The sequence below is a fragment of the Apteryx rowi genome, unplaced genomic scaffold, assembly GCF_003343035.1.
Source record: "Apteryx rowi isolate R43461 unplaced genomic scaffold, aptRow1 scaffold_299, whole genome shotgun sequence".
Lineage (NCBI taxonomy): Eukaryota > Metazoa > Chordata > Aves > Apterygiformes > Apterygidae > Apteryx > Apteryx rowi.
This window is the reverse complement of record NW_020449407.1, coordinates 406,699-424,226: the sequence shown is the minus strand read 5'-3', so window position 1 is coordinate 424,226 and position 17,528 is coordinate 406,699. Positions and strand designations below refer to the sequence as shown.

General features: G+C 40.6%; 1 protein-coding gene across 1 annotated transcript in view; it reads right to left on the bottom strand.

The window, feature by feature from the left end:
* Nucleotides 1-235: 235 nt before the first annotated feature.
* SEMA6A (semaphorin 6A) overlaps nt 236-17,528 on the bottom strand; it is a 67,728-nt gene continuing 50,435 nt past the window's right edge. The window contains exon 19 of the mRNA XM_026069484.1: nt 236-3,207. Coding sequence (XP_025925269.1) covers nt 2,018-3,207 — 1,190 coding nt within the window. The 3' untranslated portion in view covers nt 236-2,017. The remainder of the gene's footprint in view (nt 3,208-17,528) is intronic.

Here is a 17,528-nt window from a genome sequence, read left to right as displayed (position 1 = left end):
GAAATATAAAATTTTAAAAAACAAATTGAAATAGAACAACCACCTTACTCAAACATACTGTCCAGTAGATATATATTAAAAAAAAAAGCTCAGAAACAAACCCCCTCATTTTTCTACAGTATGTTGACACAGTTATTATAACAGATTAAAAACAAATCTACCTTTGTGCATAAACTAAAAAACTGGAAAAGAACTTACACACCTGCGTGTGCGCACACACAGACACCCCCCTCTGTGCGCACACACACGCACACTAGCTACATGCATGGCCACGCCAAAGAAAAAAAGGAAAAAAAAAAAATCATTTCCCCCCAAGAAGTGTATGCAGCATCCTTCCGGCCAGCTTTCAGGCAGCAGGGAGCCGCAGCAGGAGCCCGCCTGCCTGCTCCAGCTGCCCGAGCCCTGCGCCCGTGCCCAGCCAGGGGACCGGAGGCCGCGGGCACTTGTCACCACTCTGCTGCCTGGGGACACTCATCACCCCACGGACGTGCTGTAAGGGGGCAGAGGGAGGCAGGAAGGCAGAACCAGCACCCAGAGCGCAGCACCTTTGCAGCAACGTGGCTTGCGGGTGGCTTGAGGAAAGAATTGGCATGACTAGAAAGTCAAACTGAATCGGAGGGTACGGCACTAGCCTAATTTCTTGAGGGACATGGCGTTATGACAATAACCACTACATTCTTCAAATTGAACGTCTTTACTCCAATTCTTGAGGGGGCTTGGAGGAGGGAGGATCAATAAATATTTGCGTTATTCAAAGGGGAAAAGAAAAAGGTTTTACATACTACAGCTCACAATTATACACAACTGAGGGTGTAAGGCACAAATTTACATGTGGAAGAAAACAGGCTATTCACAGATATATTCCCACGAAAAACCCGTGTGATAAGACCATAATTTATGCATGGTAACAGCCAGCATATTAACTAGTTCACACCGTTTGTGGATTTTGTTTGCCGTCTCACATGCAAGGTGAAATGAGATGGCACATCACAAGCTGGTGCCTTCACAGAAAGTATTAGCTACTGACAAAGCCATGTTGATAGCAATGGTGCACAAATGTGCAGCTTTTAAGAGTTTCTCTTGCAGTTGCGTTAGAAGTTATGAACTTGGGGGATTTATTTGTTGCTGTCCTAGGTCAGAAGCCCAGCCAGCGAATTAACTGAGAGACTTACTTAAATAAATATTCCCCTTTTTTTTCAGCTAATCAGACAGTCCAAACACAAAGTTCAGAATTCCAGCTCCATCTTATTTAACTCAGTGAATTTATTGGAAAAATAAAAGAGTTTTAATTACTCCAGTTAATGGGTTTCACGTTAAATAGGTATAACTTTCAATGTACTTTTCTGAAGAGCTGCTCATAGGATGATATGCAGAAGTCATTTCCTTAGGAAAAACAAAAGTTGAACAATAAATAATAGGAGTTACTTGCGTTAACAGTCACATGTTATTCATTAAAAGAGAAGAGTAGCAGAAATCTATGACATAGTTTGCCCAACATGGCATATAACTGCTATAACCAAATGGTTGTAACACTGATGGGCATTTCACAGTACCGGCACATAGTAAACTTCTGCCATTGTTAAGTCAGAGTTAGCTTTATCAATGGATTCTTTATTTTTTTGTTTTTTTTTTGTTTTTGTTTTGTTTTTAATTGTTTGTTTTGCTTTTCAGAGCACTCTTTCCCAGTTCAGGAATGCACTGTGCAGTTGCAGGGGTGAAATGTCACAGTCATCTTTCACCTGTGTGCTTTTGGCTCAATGTTTGTGATGGAGAGTTAGTCTTTTGAGCAAAGAACTGGCAGGTTGTGGGGGCAAGTCCTGCAATTGCAAACCTTTAACCATGGATTATATGGCTCGGGTTTAAAAAATATTCCACTTTTCCCAGAGAGCAGAATCAACACATCCTCAGCTTAGCAACAACTGTCTTCTCAGAGGCCTGAGTGATACAGTTGCAGAACACTGGCTTTCAAGGGCAACCTCTGCTTAATTGCTGTTCTCCCCCCCACACCCCACTGTGATTATGTACATGCGTCATTGGGCTTCATGGATGTGGAGAGCGGGGCAAAGGAAGGTTTGGGAGGTACGTCTGGTTTTAGTGAGGGTGTACGTTTCAACCCCGACCTCGTCAGCGAGTTGTATGCAGTGAGACTAGGCTGTCTGGATACAGTCACAGCCTGTGCCTGGGCAGCGTGGACTTGTATAGAGTCCACTCGCTGCGGGGCAGGTGGGGGGTTGTCGCCCCTGCTGAAGCTCTGATTTCGGGAGAGGTGGGACGAATTAGAGGAGTTAGTATTGTTTCTTTTGAGAGTCGATGTCTGGTGACTTCTCGTGAGTGAGTTCGTAGGGTAGTTTCTCTTGTAGTCCACACTGTAAGCAGAGGAATGCATTTCCAGCCGCTTGCTCAGCCCACTCTGAGATAGAGAGGTGCTTGGGGGCCCCAGGGAAGCTTCCCGTTGGGGTACTTTTGGTGGCATGCTGTCGAGATTTTCCACCAGGTTAACCCCATGGTTGGGGCTTTTGCTACTGAGATGGTCCTTGATGGTTTTGTACTCAAGGGTGGCATTCTGGTCCTCCACAGCCATCTGAGCCACATCACTCATTTTTGGCTGATCAACATATTCGTGCTGGTAGCCTTGCTGGGAGATGGGCAGGACCACCACACTGGGAATGTGGCTGGGAGAAGCCCTGAGCGGCAGGTCAGTCGGGATCACGGGTGAGGCCATTGGGGGGATATCTTTTGTGCAGGCGTTGATGAGGTTCTGGTTTCTTTCCCATTCCCTGCTGCCACGGCTGGGCTTCCTCTTCTGTTGCAGGGTTGGAGTAGACTCAGGGGTTGGCAGGGCAGCCAAGTCCAGATGGTGCTGGTCGGCTTTGATTAACATTTTGGCAGTGCTGCTCGGGGTGGCCAGTTTGCCATTGTGCATCAGAGGTGTGAGGAYAGCTTCAGGCTTTGGCTCCTTGGACTGAGCATCTCCAAAGAGGCCACTGAGCTTGGTAACACTGCTCATGGAGCCGCGGCGGGAGTGGGTCAGCTCCTTCTCCTTCCTCTGCACAACAGCCACGTCTCTGCGGCGATGGTCACAGATGCAGTACACTATGATTCCTGAAAAGACGGCCCCCATGACAAAAGCAAGAATAACTGCAATGGCCAACAGGGTGACCGGCACCAGCTGATCATGACCTTTCAGATAACTTTCGCGAATCACTCCTGCAATAAATAGCACACAGTGGTTAAACAAGCCAAGSACAGGGAAATGCTATTTATCATTAGCTGCTCCATTCAAAGGCACCCCCTGGAAGGTTTGTTTATGTTTTGCAAGGTGATTTTTTTATAAGCTTGCCCAAATTTAGAGACATACTGTATCTGTATGAACAGCACTGGGCTTTCACAGCAGCATTCAGATCTGGGGTTGAACACTACAACGTTGAGGAGGGGAGACAGAATTTCCTCGCAGGGGCTGCAATCAGTTTGAAACCCCAGGCCTGGGCAAATTCCCCCTGACTTCAAGAGGGTCAGGGCTATTATTTCTTCTCTGATATACTGCTCATCATCTAATTTTTACTACTGTAAATCATTCACATTGAAAAAGCTTTAAATTGAGGAGACAGAAGCTCTACAAATATCAGAGAAGTGCATCCCACGTTGTTTCAGGCTTCTTTCTCTCCTCCTCAGTCTGTTATCATTGTCATGTGTTTTAGAAGCCAGTGTCACATGCCTGAGCTTCAGGAGGATGCTTAAATAACTACCAAAGATAGAGAACAGTGCTGAAATGTATTGAGCCTTCTAGATTTCAGTTGTCCTTGCTAGTTTAATTTTAAAAGCTCTCTCTTGTTCTGGACAGGTGAACAGCTTGACCTCTGATGAGCTCAGAGATTACTGTCAAGTCTTACTTGGCCCTCCTAGCACTCACTGCACTGAGAAGGCATCTTTGGCAAAGTACATCTCTGCAATTTGAAGTCTCTAACAGAGCATTAATCAACACCCTGAATTTCTAAAGAAAGTTGTTTTTCTGACATAGTTATGCACTAAGCCAGCAGCGTTAATGAAATATGAGTGCAGAGCATCCAGTTTGCTTTTCTCATTTCTGTTTTTGTTCTTAATGCTGAACAGAGAGCAGTCAGTGCCTGACAAGGAGCTGAAGGAGCATCTCCCCCACTCCCTTCTCCAGAAAGTGTGCAAATGCAAGGGCATTAAAAGCCCCACATGCTCACAGGAAATGTAAACCATGTTCTTATTACAGGAGAGACAGCAAGACAGAAAATGTACCTCAAAGGCCCTCCTGAGACTTGGGGAAGATACAAATCTTTCATGTCATAAATCAGTTCTTTCTGGAATAATGTCTTTTTATGTATTTGGCAGACAAGGTATTAGTGGCCCGGAATTAGAACCAAATGCAAAATACTCCTCAGCAAACTATGTTAGAAGAGCATTGAAAAGTTGCCATTGGCTCACAGAAACCTTGGATAAGTATTCTGTCTAGATACAATATTGCTTCGATAGCATATTTTTCTGTCTCTATTTAATTATATCATTTTGGTGGACAAGTGGTACTTGCATACAACATAGGAACTTTATATTTAAAAGCAGAACAGTGTTTGAAATCGTAATCCCCTGCTTATGACATCATAGCTGGTTGCCATGAAAATTATTGTGCGGTGACAAATAGAGGATTATGATTTCACAAGGAGAATAAATAGCAAGAGCAGATGACCCCTTAAGAAACTAAGATCCTGCAGTCATATAAATGTCTTAACAGCAAAAGAGTAAGGGGAAGAAAATAAACCTCAGAAAACAATATATGAGTAGAACCAGTCTTCAAATTAAATGATTCTGTGAGCATCTTTCTTTAAAGCCCAGCAGCTTTTTAAGAGGCAGATTTTTTTATTCTTTGCCTTGAGCACTTAACACAAGGCAACAGAATCCAGCCCTGTAATTTAAATCCACAGACAATGTTGCTTTATATAGACAAGAAGCATGGTCTAGTGGTTAAAGCACAATTAGTAGGAACTGCATTTCACTGCATAGGCTTGGTCTCTTATGGCCCTACAGCAGCTGATATTTACATGCCTGACTCTCCAGCATTTTGAGACCAAATTTATTCACGCTTGTAAAACTGTCTGCAGTCGTTAGCTGGAGAATCAGAAACTGAAAGTCTTGAATGGATGGCAGGGATGGTCAGAAAAATGTTAAGTCTTATCCAGAAATGCATTGCTGGGCATGAATTTAAGGAAAGCTTCAACTTACAGAGCCCTCAACTTACAGTACCCAACTAGGCACTTACAGTAAGTGCCTAATTTCATGGGCATAAACTTCTCAGAAAAATGCCACTTTCAGCACTTAAGTCCAATGGTTTTTGGATGACAAAGACTTCCAAAATCCCTGCCCACCTAATTGTGGAAGTACTTACAGTCATTAAGAATCTCTGGGTCTGGAGGCACGTACAAGCTATCCATGTCCTAAGAGAAGGGGACAGACTTCTCCTAGCTTATGTATTTTTACCATCTTAGTAATCATTTGCAGTTGTGGCACAGAGGTAGAAAACAGCAGCCTTGTTTTCAAAAAGCCACTCTGCCCGGTTTTGCAGAGGAACTTGAACCCATATGACCTTAGGTATGGGAATGTTGCTCTAATCCCCACATGGGACGAAAGTTAAGTGCCCAGTCACTGAGAGGGAGGTTTCTCTCTTTCTTTTATACCTCTTTCTAGGAAGAGATTACAGCAGAAAAGGTGGTATGCACTCAGGAAGCTCACCCAACCTACTTGGAACTCAGTGTTAAACTAATATGCATGGATGGATGCTCCATTCCTTGCGCTTCCTACTGGCTAAGTGAGATTGGTCTCCCTGCTCAGCTTTCACCYTTAGGCCAAGTCCTAGTCTATGAATGATGGCATATAAAATGCAAAACAGCATCACTGCATGCAAAACAAACATGAGACCTTTTTACATTTTACACAACATGAGACCAGTTTTACATTACTAATGAACTGACTTACTACAACTCGCATTACAAAATTACCACACAGTGCAGACTGAGTGATCATGTGTATTCAATATAAGAGTAGCTGAAATGATGTAGCTCATCCTGCAGGTGTTTTATGAACAGAAATTTATGAGGGCCTTCAAATAGTCTGATTTCAGCTAGTTCCTCTTGAGCCCAAACCTTCTTGAAGTCTATGATGTTTTCTATAATATATAATAGACTTAACGGATATATAACATTAGTGGCTTTGCTCTAGGCAAGGGAATCCTCCCTGGACACAATGTCAGGCTAATGAAATAATTTATTTTTATTGTGGATCATATCCAAGTGTCTTTACTTATATGAGCAATCCCAACAACTTTAACTGAAATCAAATGACATAAGATGGGCAAGATTTGATCCTGCATTAATAATGTTTATGGAGCAGATAAAATTAAGTAATGAAAAAGTATGAGGAATGTTCAGCATCCTACTATCATGACCACAGTGGGGGGAAAATCTAATGTGAAATGGCTTGACAATCATCGCAGTTGTTGTCAATCAACATCCAAAATTGTTAGCATCGTTAGTGATAGCCTTCATAGACTGGGATGAATAAGCAAGTGTGTGATCCCAATTACGCCCCCAAAATGTGCCAGTTTGGAAGCAAACAAATAGTGTTTGTGTCACTTTACATACTGCACTGTGTGTGCTTTTACATATCCTGCAGTTCTCAAAGAAAAATGCAGTCGCCTAGGCTCAGTCCAGCATCATTCATTAGCATTCATTATTCAAAGAACTAAAATAAATGGAAAAACTCATGGTAAAAATGTAGAGCTTACCTTTTTAAAAGTTAAATAAAGTACAAAGTATTCAGACCCCCAGTTCTGAGGAACGTCTGTTATTGAAAAGTCTTATTGCGATATGTTTTGTGACATCTTTCTTAGACATTATAAATTGGAAAACTGACCGGGCTSGTTGCATAAAATGGTATGGGACCAAACCGTAAAATCTGATTGATATAGACATTGTTATGTTATTTTTATCATGAACAATAAAACAATAATTCTGAATAAAACAAGTTTACTTTTGGAATATTCTGCTTAACACTTTGCTCTTTGCAATTTGTTCTTTCCAAACGTGAAAATACATGACATTTGATTTTATGTGTTTTGAATTTTTCATACATGCTCTTCAYTATTTTCTGTAGTACATGGAGACATATCACCATAGATAATAACCTGCAATTCTCTGGAAATGGATCTTGTTTATAGAATTACCTGTATGAAYACTACACTTGGGAAAAGTCTGGTAGTAACAGTTGTAGTAAAATTCAACAAGCTTCAAAGACAGATGAAGTTAAAACTTTGCATCTGCGAGGACTGGACCTTATATGTAGATAATGCCACCAACATGCTGACACTTATATATCTTCTTTTAGTTAAGTCCAGATCTGTCTGTTGCAAATCACAGCTGGGCTTACTACTCCATGGTCTTCCCGCATGTGATGTACTACTGTTTCCGGCTACCAAAAGGGCCAGGCTAGTCACCTGATATCCTCCACTTTTCATGGCTATTCTACTTCCCATAGACAACCTGATCCGTCCTCCTGTTCCACCGACTTACGGTAATTCTATCCCATGTCCTTTTTTCTGCATCTCTGAACATCCCCATTCATTTTCTCAGACTCTATGGCCTGTATTGTAACATYTGGAACATGCAAAATCCTCTCTTCTTATTCATCTAATGAGAGAGAAGACCTGACACGGCACTGCATTATTCTGCTGTATATAACTCATTCTTTCTTCTGGCAGAACTTGTCAGTAAGGTACACACAAGTACCTTGGTGAGAGGACATTAAGAAAATGCTTCCAAACCTTCAAAGTGTTTCAGTTCTGACATGAGTTAGTGCTTGGATAAATCAAAAGACCAGAATATTGATCTAGCTTGTTCACTAAGGACAGCTGGGGAAAAAGCAAGGAGATGTTCAATTTTATGTCAATAATACATATACTTTTTCTGAAGTTCTGCAAAAGGTGAGAAGCAGGCTTGTTGAATGTCTCTGGGTGAAGATAAAAGAGAAAAGAACAGGGGTGATACAATGGTATAGATTTACTGTAGACTAGATAATCATAAGGAGGAAGAAGATGAGGTTTCTCCTTTTGAGCAACTAACAAAAGTATGCAAAATGGTTAGGACTCTACCTGTATACCTGTTTAAAAGCAGTATGACAAGATTTGCTCTGCGCTGAAGGTATTATTGTACGAAAATGCTGATGATTCTGGGCATCTTCTGCTACATCTAATTCTATTAGGAAAGAACTTTTGAGGGCAGAAATGTAATTAGGATGAAATAATCATAAATGGAATAGAGTTTTTCATCCTAAAGAATACACAGCATGAGCATAACAGAGTAAGGATAATAGATATCAGAACAGCAAACTTCAATAAAGGAGGACAAATAATGAGAGACACAGAGACCGAAGCATTTACTGCTTCCCCTGCTTCACTTCAGCAAAAATCTCCACTCTTACCTGTGATCAGAAACGTAACAAAATTGGGCAATGGAGTGCTGACCAGAATACAGAAAAGTGGCATGAATATTTAGATCATGTTGATGTTTCAAAGTGTTTAATGGAATTCATCCCACATACACGAGGAACTAGCCAAAGCAAGCTCTAGACTCTGTGGAATATCTCAGAGAATGCTGGAGGAAGCACGAGAATCAAGAGTTCTGGAAAAGGACAAATATATTATCTGTCTTTGAGCTGGGCCAAAGGGAGGACCTAACAAATGACAGACCTGTCAGTCTGATTTTTAGAGTGAAAATGACATTAGAACAAATGATTAAACAATCAATTTTATGAGCATCTAAAGGATAATACAGTGATTATAAAAAAGCCAAAGTAAAATTGCCAAGAATAAATTACACTAAACCAGCCAAACTTCCTTCCTGAACAAGATAAATGGCTTATTTTTTAAGGGGAAACATTAACGATGATACACTTTGACTTCTGAAAGGCTTTCACTCATTTTCTCAGAAGCAAATGATAGCAGCCCAAAACCTGCTGAAAAGTTGCAGTTGAAAAGTATTGATCAAAGGTCTACCTGGAAAGAGATTTGAAGTAAGGTGCCCTCCACAGGTTCCCTGTATTAGACAAAAGAAAATCTGAGGAATCCTTGCTAACCTGTGCTTAAGGGTTTTGATTCTGCTGAAGTTGGTGCAAACTTCCGCAAGGGTGTAATCAGCACCAGATGGTGCAAGTATGACTAAACAAAGAACCAAAATCATAACTTTGAACAAGGACTGAGCAGCATTATAAAATGGAAAGGTTCCATATGGATATTTATTTACTCTTGGATCACTAGCTTCCTTATTTCTGTTTCGGATGAATGTGTCTGTCTCAGGAGAACAACAATTAACACGCATCTGTAGAAAGGGAGCTCATGTCCAGAGATCCAACAAAAGAGCTATATCCTTTTTAGCATATGCAGTATAAAAAGAAATCTCCCATGCTGAAGCCTAAATTTCTTTGTCTCGTCTGTGATCAGGGATAGAGATGGCAAAACATCAAGAAAAGCCCCACAGTCACATAGGTTCTGGTGTATGCTTTACAGCGAACACAAATTGAAATTCCAGCTTCACAACTCCACCCTCACAACTGCTTGATGAACAAAAACAAATGACTCTCCTTCCTGGTTTGAATAGCTTAATGTGAGGCTGTTTTAGTAATACAATAGGCCGGATGCTGCTCTCTTTTACAACCAAGCAAAAATTGGTGAGAATAACAAAAGCAGGCCAGAGAGCATTATCTGGTCCCATTACTGCAAGTTCCTATGTGCACCTGTCACCAAAAATAATATTTTTTTGTTTGAGTACTACAGTTAGCTATAGGGTGGATACAAAGACACCTCTGTTCTGGAAATGACTGATGACCTCGAGAGGTGCACCCTGGACACTAACATGACCACATGCCACATGCATCAAGACCACCCTGTGATCATTTCTGCAATAAGCTGTCCTACTCTAGTTTTCCAAAGTCATCTGCAACAGATGGTGCAGTAATAATCCAAAATGGTGGCACAAACAAAACTCAGGCATAGTAGGTAGGAAATGAAGAATGATGTTTTGGCAGGGAAGTAAAGGGAACGACTACTAGGGAATAAGGTAGTATTTATGCCTAGACTACACATAATAGCAGTCAGGGAGTGAGTGCCATTGCTCTCTTAAGCTTCACCTCTCTAGCTAAATGGGAATCAGCCCACTCCTATCTCCAACACCTACAAAATCACTTGGGACTTTCCACAAAACAAGAGTTGCGCAAGGCCTGACAGTTTCTTTATTGTTGTTTAAGGGGAAAACCTTGCAGATTTCTTTTTTCAGAGCAAGCTTTTCTGCCTGATGTACATCTCTCTCTTCTTAGACTTGGGATAACTGAGAATGCTGGTATAAACTCATTAAGCATGGAGGTTTTTGTAGGCTTCAGAATATCTTTTTTAAACACCACTGAATATGTTTTCAACATGTGTCTCCAGGTGTTAGAACTGTGTTTACAGGCAGTCTCATGATGATAAGAGACTATTTCAACCTGGAAAATCCCTTCAGGTATTAACAAGCTTTCTTCTTCCTTTTTAACCAACAGTTGAAATGAAAAAAAAAAAAAAAAAAAGGAAGTTAGACTGGACACACAGATTTAAAGATTTAAAGTGACAGCAAATTCAGGAATAAGCAGAGTCTCCCATGCATTTCTGAGACCTTATCTCATTGCTTTTCTTCAACCAATAATTTCAAGGTCTTCATGCAAAACAACTGCATTAGAATCCCAATGATTTGATGTTTGACATTTCACTGGAACTTCTACTTTGCTGAAACAAGCAAGCAACCTATCTCCTTCATCTTCCTCTTGGCTAGCAGGGCCTTGTTCTGCTGGCTCAGTGCAGTTCTACCTTGTAACCATTTTTCTGGACTTTTCAGTTAGAAAAAACACCATCTCAAAAACTGTTAAAACTGCTGGCAAATGCTTCCTCCCCACCCCCTGTAACAGCTGTACTGTTGATTTGTAAAGGTCTGCAAATGTAAGTTTTGTGTGACTGTACTGAGAGAGGAGAGTGATCATCTCCAAAAAAATTCCTCCATAAGACTCTCAAAGGCAACTGCCCAAGCCAATAGTCTGAGATACCCAGCAACAGAAAAAGAGGGTGCACGTATTTGAAGAGAAGAATGAATTTAGTACAGAAAAAGTATTAAGTTACAAGAGGCCCAGGGATCATTAGAGGTACGAGGAGAAAGCATATTTCAAAAATATGAAAAGAAAAATCAATATATAACATGTCTGAAATAGCATGTAACAAAGCCTGAAAAGGATGTAAGCAATCAGATCAGCCATAAAGGCCGCTGTCAAGGTTTGGCCCTTAATCAGACTGATTCCAGAAGCAATCAGCACTTAAGGATGGGTTCATCTATTGATTTTGAAGGTGTTATTATTTCTTCTCTGAACTTGTCCAGATTACATTACCTCTGCCCATTCTTGATGAATGACTGTAAACATGACTCTCCATTGACAGAGGGTTGCAACTTAATCAAGGAGGAGATCATCACATGGCTTTGCTCACAATGGGAAGACTTCATTCTTGTATTTTTTATAAGCCAGATAGGTCAAGCAAGATAGGTTGAAGATATGACACCACTGTGTCCATGTGAGATAACATATGAACCTCAAAGTAACTTATTCAAAAGGGATTTCAGTGTGCTGTCCTTAGTTCAATTATGGGCCTGCAATCTAATTTTTCTGCATGTCACAGTGGCCACACAAACCTACACCATGGTCACACCTGTGAATTTTGAGACTAGAAAGCAGCTCTCTTCTGAAAGGGAGTATTACAGACAGAAATTAAGAGCCCTCAACCAGCAGTCCATGCTCAGACAACTCCTACCCTGCCTTAATATGAAGGGGAAGCAGACCTGAAAAAGACTGAAAGTAAGCTCCTAGAGCTTTTAAATAATGCTTCATACCTGTAAGCAGTATCTTTGTAAATAAACCAATTTAGTAAATTTGCAGGTATGAGAGGTTTGAGATACACAACTTCCTGGATTTATTATATAACAATGACAGAGATTATAGTCCTGCAGCCAGCCCAATTTAATTTATCCCAGTGGCTAGGCTCAAGGCCAGCTCCTGCACTAGAAAGTGCTTGACAACCTTTCTCCCACTGGTAGGTGGCATTCAGTGGCTGTTCATTTTGAACTTTCCTGATTTCAATACTTTCTTTCATCTCTCACCCTTTCCCAGTGAGCAATGATAATTTTAGAAGTCTGGGTGTGATGGGCAATAGGCAGACGCAGCAGGTCCCTTATAAAAAGTAAAACATGGGCGTTTGCAGCAGTTAAAACAAGATGTATAAAATCCAAACGTCAAGGAAAATTAATTCTTTTGTAGCTTGTCTCAGCAGAGGCAAACTTTATGCGGCTTTGCATCTTAAAACACAAGTTTCCTTTAAAGTCTGCTGCATTTCCTCTGCTGACGTAAAAGAATCTCAGCGCACATTTTAGGACCTTTCTACTATGCCTGGGCTGAGCTTAAACATATCCAGCTGCTCTTTATTAGTTTACTTCAGGGGATCTTTCACAGCTGGGTTAAACCAGATTTACATATGTTTTGTTGAATATGCATGATTTCAGGGCTCCAGAGAAGTTGTTGTAGCCTGCAATGTGAATCTCTCATCTCCACAGTTCCCATTTCACTGCATGGAGCTCCTCTGATGGCACAGAACAAATGGGGTATTTTTTTTTCTGGTGTGGGCATTATGTATTCTGGGCAGCCCAGYGCCCTTCTGGAAGCAGTTTTTATGTACAGTGTCAGGGAAAGTGAAGCTGTCACTGAGAAATTCTGTGGCTTTCCTTCTCCTTTCTTACAGCCTGTTTTGAACTATGGCCTCTCTGCACAAGAGGGAAAAGTCAAGTTTTCTGAATGTCAACATAAGCAGCTCTGCTTAGCAGACTGAAGCTGAAAGCAGCCTTATGGAAGAAATGGGGTTGATTTTCAAACATTATGCATACAACCAAAAACCATGAATTGTTTAATCAGCTCCAATCTTCTTTAAAGATACAAAAATGGAAATGCTAGTTTTAAGCTACTTGTGTAACTGAACACGTCATAGCTGAACTAACAAAAGAGCCATCTATTAAACATCTAGGATGCTTAAATAATAAGACTGTGCCCTATACATCCTATTCCCTGAGGTCCTTGGAAAGAATTATCAAGCTGTCAAAAACTACGTGACCAAGCCAACAATGTTTACTCATACACATAGACTTTCTTTCTTTGAGATGGTCCTCCTGCCCACAGTTGGGCTGCTGGTACATGTTAGGAACATGGCTGGACTGCATGTTAGTTCTGCTCTTATAAAGAGGGAGGAATAAAATCAGTTCAGTCATTCAAATCCCAGCACCGTATATGCTGTGACAGAAAATGAACACTGTAGATTAATTCTTCGTTTCTGCAATACTCATGAACACTACAGGTTTAGTCAAAAGACCTGAATTTAAGAATTAAAACATGTTCCCAGGGTTCAGTAAAAGACAGGACTGCTTCTTGTAAAAATATCTGGAGCGCTGGCGCTGTAGGTAGAAATAAGCTTATACACATCTGACGTTAGGTTTATTATTTTTCTCCATCTTGTAGTCCTATAGCCTCATCTGCCTTTGAATACTGAAGAATTGCTATGAGTCTGAAGTAGTGGCTGTAACAGGCAGCAAGAACAATTCTACCGCTAGTCCTTTTTCTGTATCCAGTATTTCCCTGAGGGACTTCTTGTCCTGGTGCTGCTATCATCTCTCTCCCTCTCTCACATAATTTTCTGTCTCCAGTGGTGGCTTCTTCCATGCATTTTCTCTTTTGTCTGTCAAATTTATAGTCCTCTATTTTTTAACCTACTTTCTCCCTCTTGTATGCAGTGCTTGCATATTTATACTTTGATTATGTAATTTAGTTGATGCTTCTTATTTGCACACATTTTTTAATGTGTTGGAGCACTTACACTGGCCCACCTGCTTCTCTGGATGATGCAAAACTGTAACTTTGTCTCAGGGGACATACTATAGTATGCAGGTACCTGAGCAAGCTCCAAAAGCGTTAGCCTGGAGCCAACAGCAATCTAGCTACAGTAATGTGTGCAAACCAAATTCTTCTCCAACATACATTCAGAGCTCACCCGGGCACCCTCTGACTGTCCAGCAGCAGGCTAGGCAGCTGGTACCTGCAGCTTTGCTTTATAATGCATCTCACAGACTGCAGCGTTTCTGSAATACAACTCCCCCAGTCTTCCAATCAGTTCTGGTACTGGTTCAAATCTCCCCTTTTTGGATTTACTGTGCTGTTTGTTCATTTTCTGCTCATGCTCTTTATTAAGCCAGTATTTTCCTTTGCTGCAGGTTTTTTTTTGGGACCAAAACTTTGGGGGAAGCATATTTGGTGTTATTGAGTTGTCTTGCCAAGAGTAAGTAGTGATGAACTACTGTCTTTGCAGGTCTTGATGCTGGATAATTGAAAGTACTTTGGCATTATTTAGTTCAGCGGGTGAGAACTTCACACTGAGGTATACAAATCCCCCTAGGGTCCACTGGGTATGGAAAAATTAATTAGTCTTACTGGATGAGTGCCTAAGGGCATCGCCTCTAGCTTGGCCACTTGGGACAAAAAGCATATAAAGTGTGGAAGGACTGTAAGACCTCTTTAAGGCACTGAATAGAGACTAGTGTTTTATAGAGATAAAGCAGGATGTTATCTGCAAAAAAAGAGCAATGTTCTTTATGTTCTTTATTATGAGCTGTGATCGCCTAAACCTCTGGGCAGGCTCTGTGCTGAATGCAAGGGGTTCAATGGAGAGAGGACACAGAAGAGGGGACAGAGGGCACCCTTGCTCTGGGCCCTTCTTTGAGAGCATCTGATTGGGAGCTATTCAGCAACAAATACACATGATGAATTGTTGAACTGTTTGATGGAAGCTATAAACTGATGGCAGAAATTAAATTTCTCCAGTGCTAACCACAGGCTCAGAGAAACTACCAACTGCCTATTCTGCATCAAGTGACAAGACCACTTTTGTTAGCTTCTTTAATGCAGTCAGTGGTGCTCACACTTTATTCAGCATTTATAACTTCTGTTTCAGATCAGCTAGAGAGACTGATGAGTTTGAATTGCTAAGCAGAGGGGGAGAGACAGGTAGCTTGCTCAATTTTTTTCCATAATTTCTTACAAAATACATTCATTATATTAACTGATGTGAATGACTGTGTTCTAAATTGGGATTTTTTTCTTTCAGGATTACAATTATGCTTGCTTCCAAACAGGAACTCAGTGAAGTTTTCTGATTTTAAGAATAAGGAAACACTTGTAAAATATGTGCTTCTCAAAAGACTTTTGGAGTTAGTTTATTGAAGGCTTGAGTGTGCTGCCATTTGGGAGGCATTTCACTGCACTCTTAAATTCACTGTCTGAGCTGGTACTGTCTGCATTTAGTAACTGCAGAACTTCAGGCTCTCCAGAAAATCCCTCTGTTTCTTCCTATGAGAACATGATGGTGAATAACAGTATCTTTGTAGGGCTTTAAAAATGTGTCTGTTCCCCCCCCCCCTTTTTTTAAACAGCTATTCTTTTATATCACAATTGTGGGTAAGATGGGACAGAGCATTAACAAGATGGCATATTACTAGCAGCATGCAGCTGGTGTTATTTCCAATTAAAAAAAACCTTCTTGGGCATATGAAAGAGCTGTCTAGTTTATGCCCAGTTGTGTCACTGTTACCAAGTTGCACCTTCACCTGAAATTTTATTTCCTAGAATATACTAATCCTTGGCTGTTGTGGGAAGAGTTATAACTTGATATCCACAGCTAACCATTTTGGTAGACATGGGAGGCTGGAACTGGTCTGGAGGCTATCTGTTGGGACTGTTTTAGAATATATGCGTATTCTTCCCTGCCAACATAAAGTTACTGATGAATGTGCTATACGGTGCCATTTCAAAATGTTTCCTGAATTGTATAGCTTTGCCAGAAATGTACCTTAATATTCCCTAAGCAACTTCCCTATGAACTGCCCTAGCTCTCCTGAAGTCAATGGACCTGTTAAAACTTGCTTCAGCAGAGACTCTGACCTATCTGAACTACTGGGGCAGAGAGAGCTGTCAGACTATCAGTTGGATGGTTAATGCACTTAGTGGTCATAGCACCGATGCGCAATGTGCATAGAATTGTTCAAGTATTTACTTGCCAAACTGTGACAAGTCTCTTCTGAGTATGGGCAGACTGACATTTTTCAAAAACTTACAACTTGGCCAAATTCAGCTTGTTTTCCCCTCACAAGTATGCCAGAATGCATGTTCTTGATACAATGGTAAATTTGCAGTTATCTGCTCCAAAACTTCTCCATAAAATGCACTGACGACTTTTTTGGTAACATGATAATAACATATTTTCCCCCTACCCTCTTTCTCAGATACTGTCATAGAAAAATTCAGCACACATGATTAAAATCTAGCAAAAGTCACAGCAATAGATATTGAGGTCCAGAGACTGGAGTGTCTCATTAAATGACTACTGCAGAGCTCAAAGTAACACATACCTAACCACCTTGCTAAACTAAGGATATTCATAGGAAAGACTACTTTCCAAATGGAATGACATTTTTTATCTGTATTTAATATTAAATAAAATTAAGATGGCGAAATCTAAATTATACCCTCTCAATTTTTTAATTAACTGCATGCTGTTAATCAGTAAGCTCCAGTCCATCCTGACATGAAAGAACTAAGTTTGCCTTTTTTACAGTCTTAAAGAGAACTAAGTACAAAAAGTAAAAGTCAGGATCCTAGGCAGAGAACGGGATATTGATACTGTTCACTCAAGGCTTATCTATATGAAAAGAACATAAGTGGTATTTTGTAAAGAGGCAGGCAATTAATAAACAGTCCATAGATCATACTAAAAGTACTCTGAACCAGGACAGTCAACATTTACATTGTCATAAAATTACTACAAGACATCTTCCCCATTATTTAATATAATTATTGAATCTAGGCACATCCTATATAAGAAAAATGAATTATTCAAATATCTTCAATTTAACAGCGTATTGACATTTTAATTAAACACTGGTATTAAATTAATACCAAAAGGCGCTTTAAGACTCCTTCAACTTTTCCGCTATTAAATCCCTTCAATTTTCATAGTCATTTCAGAAATCTTTTATTTAAAGGGTTAAGCTCTTTTCTGCCAATTCAGCATCTTTGCATTGCACAAAGTCTCCCTATAGTCAATATAAATGCCATAAAAATGGAACTTGGTGTTACTGAACATCCTGCCCGCCAATTATTTTCCGCTATTTCCCGACAGGGTAGTGGCCCTGTGGGGCCAGCATACCCTACAGCGAATTCCCAGCTCTTGATAAATATGTCAGAATGAAACGGGTCAGCCCAGAGCGTGGGGCACCCTGTGCTCCTCCGCAGGGCTGTCCTCCCTGGGTGACTGAGGATGAATGCAGCTGAGAATTGCATCCGGCAGACAATAGCGC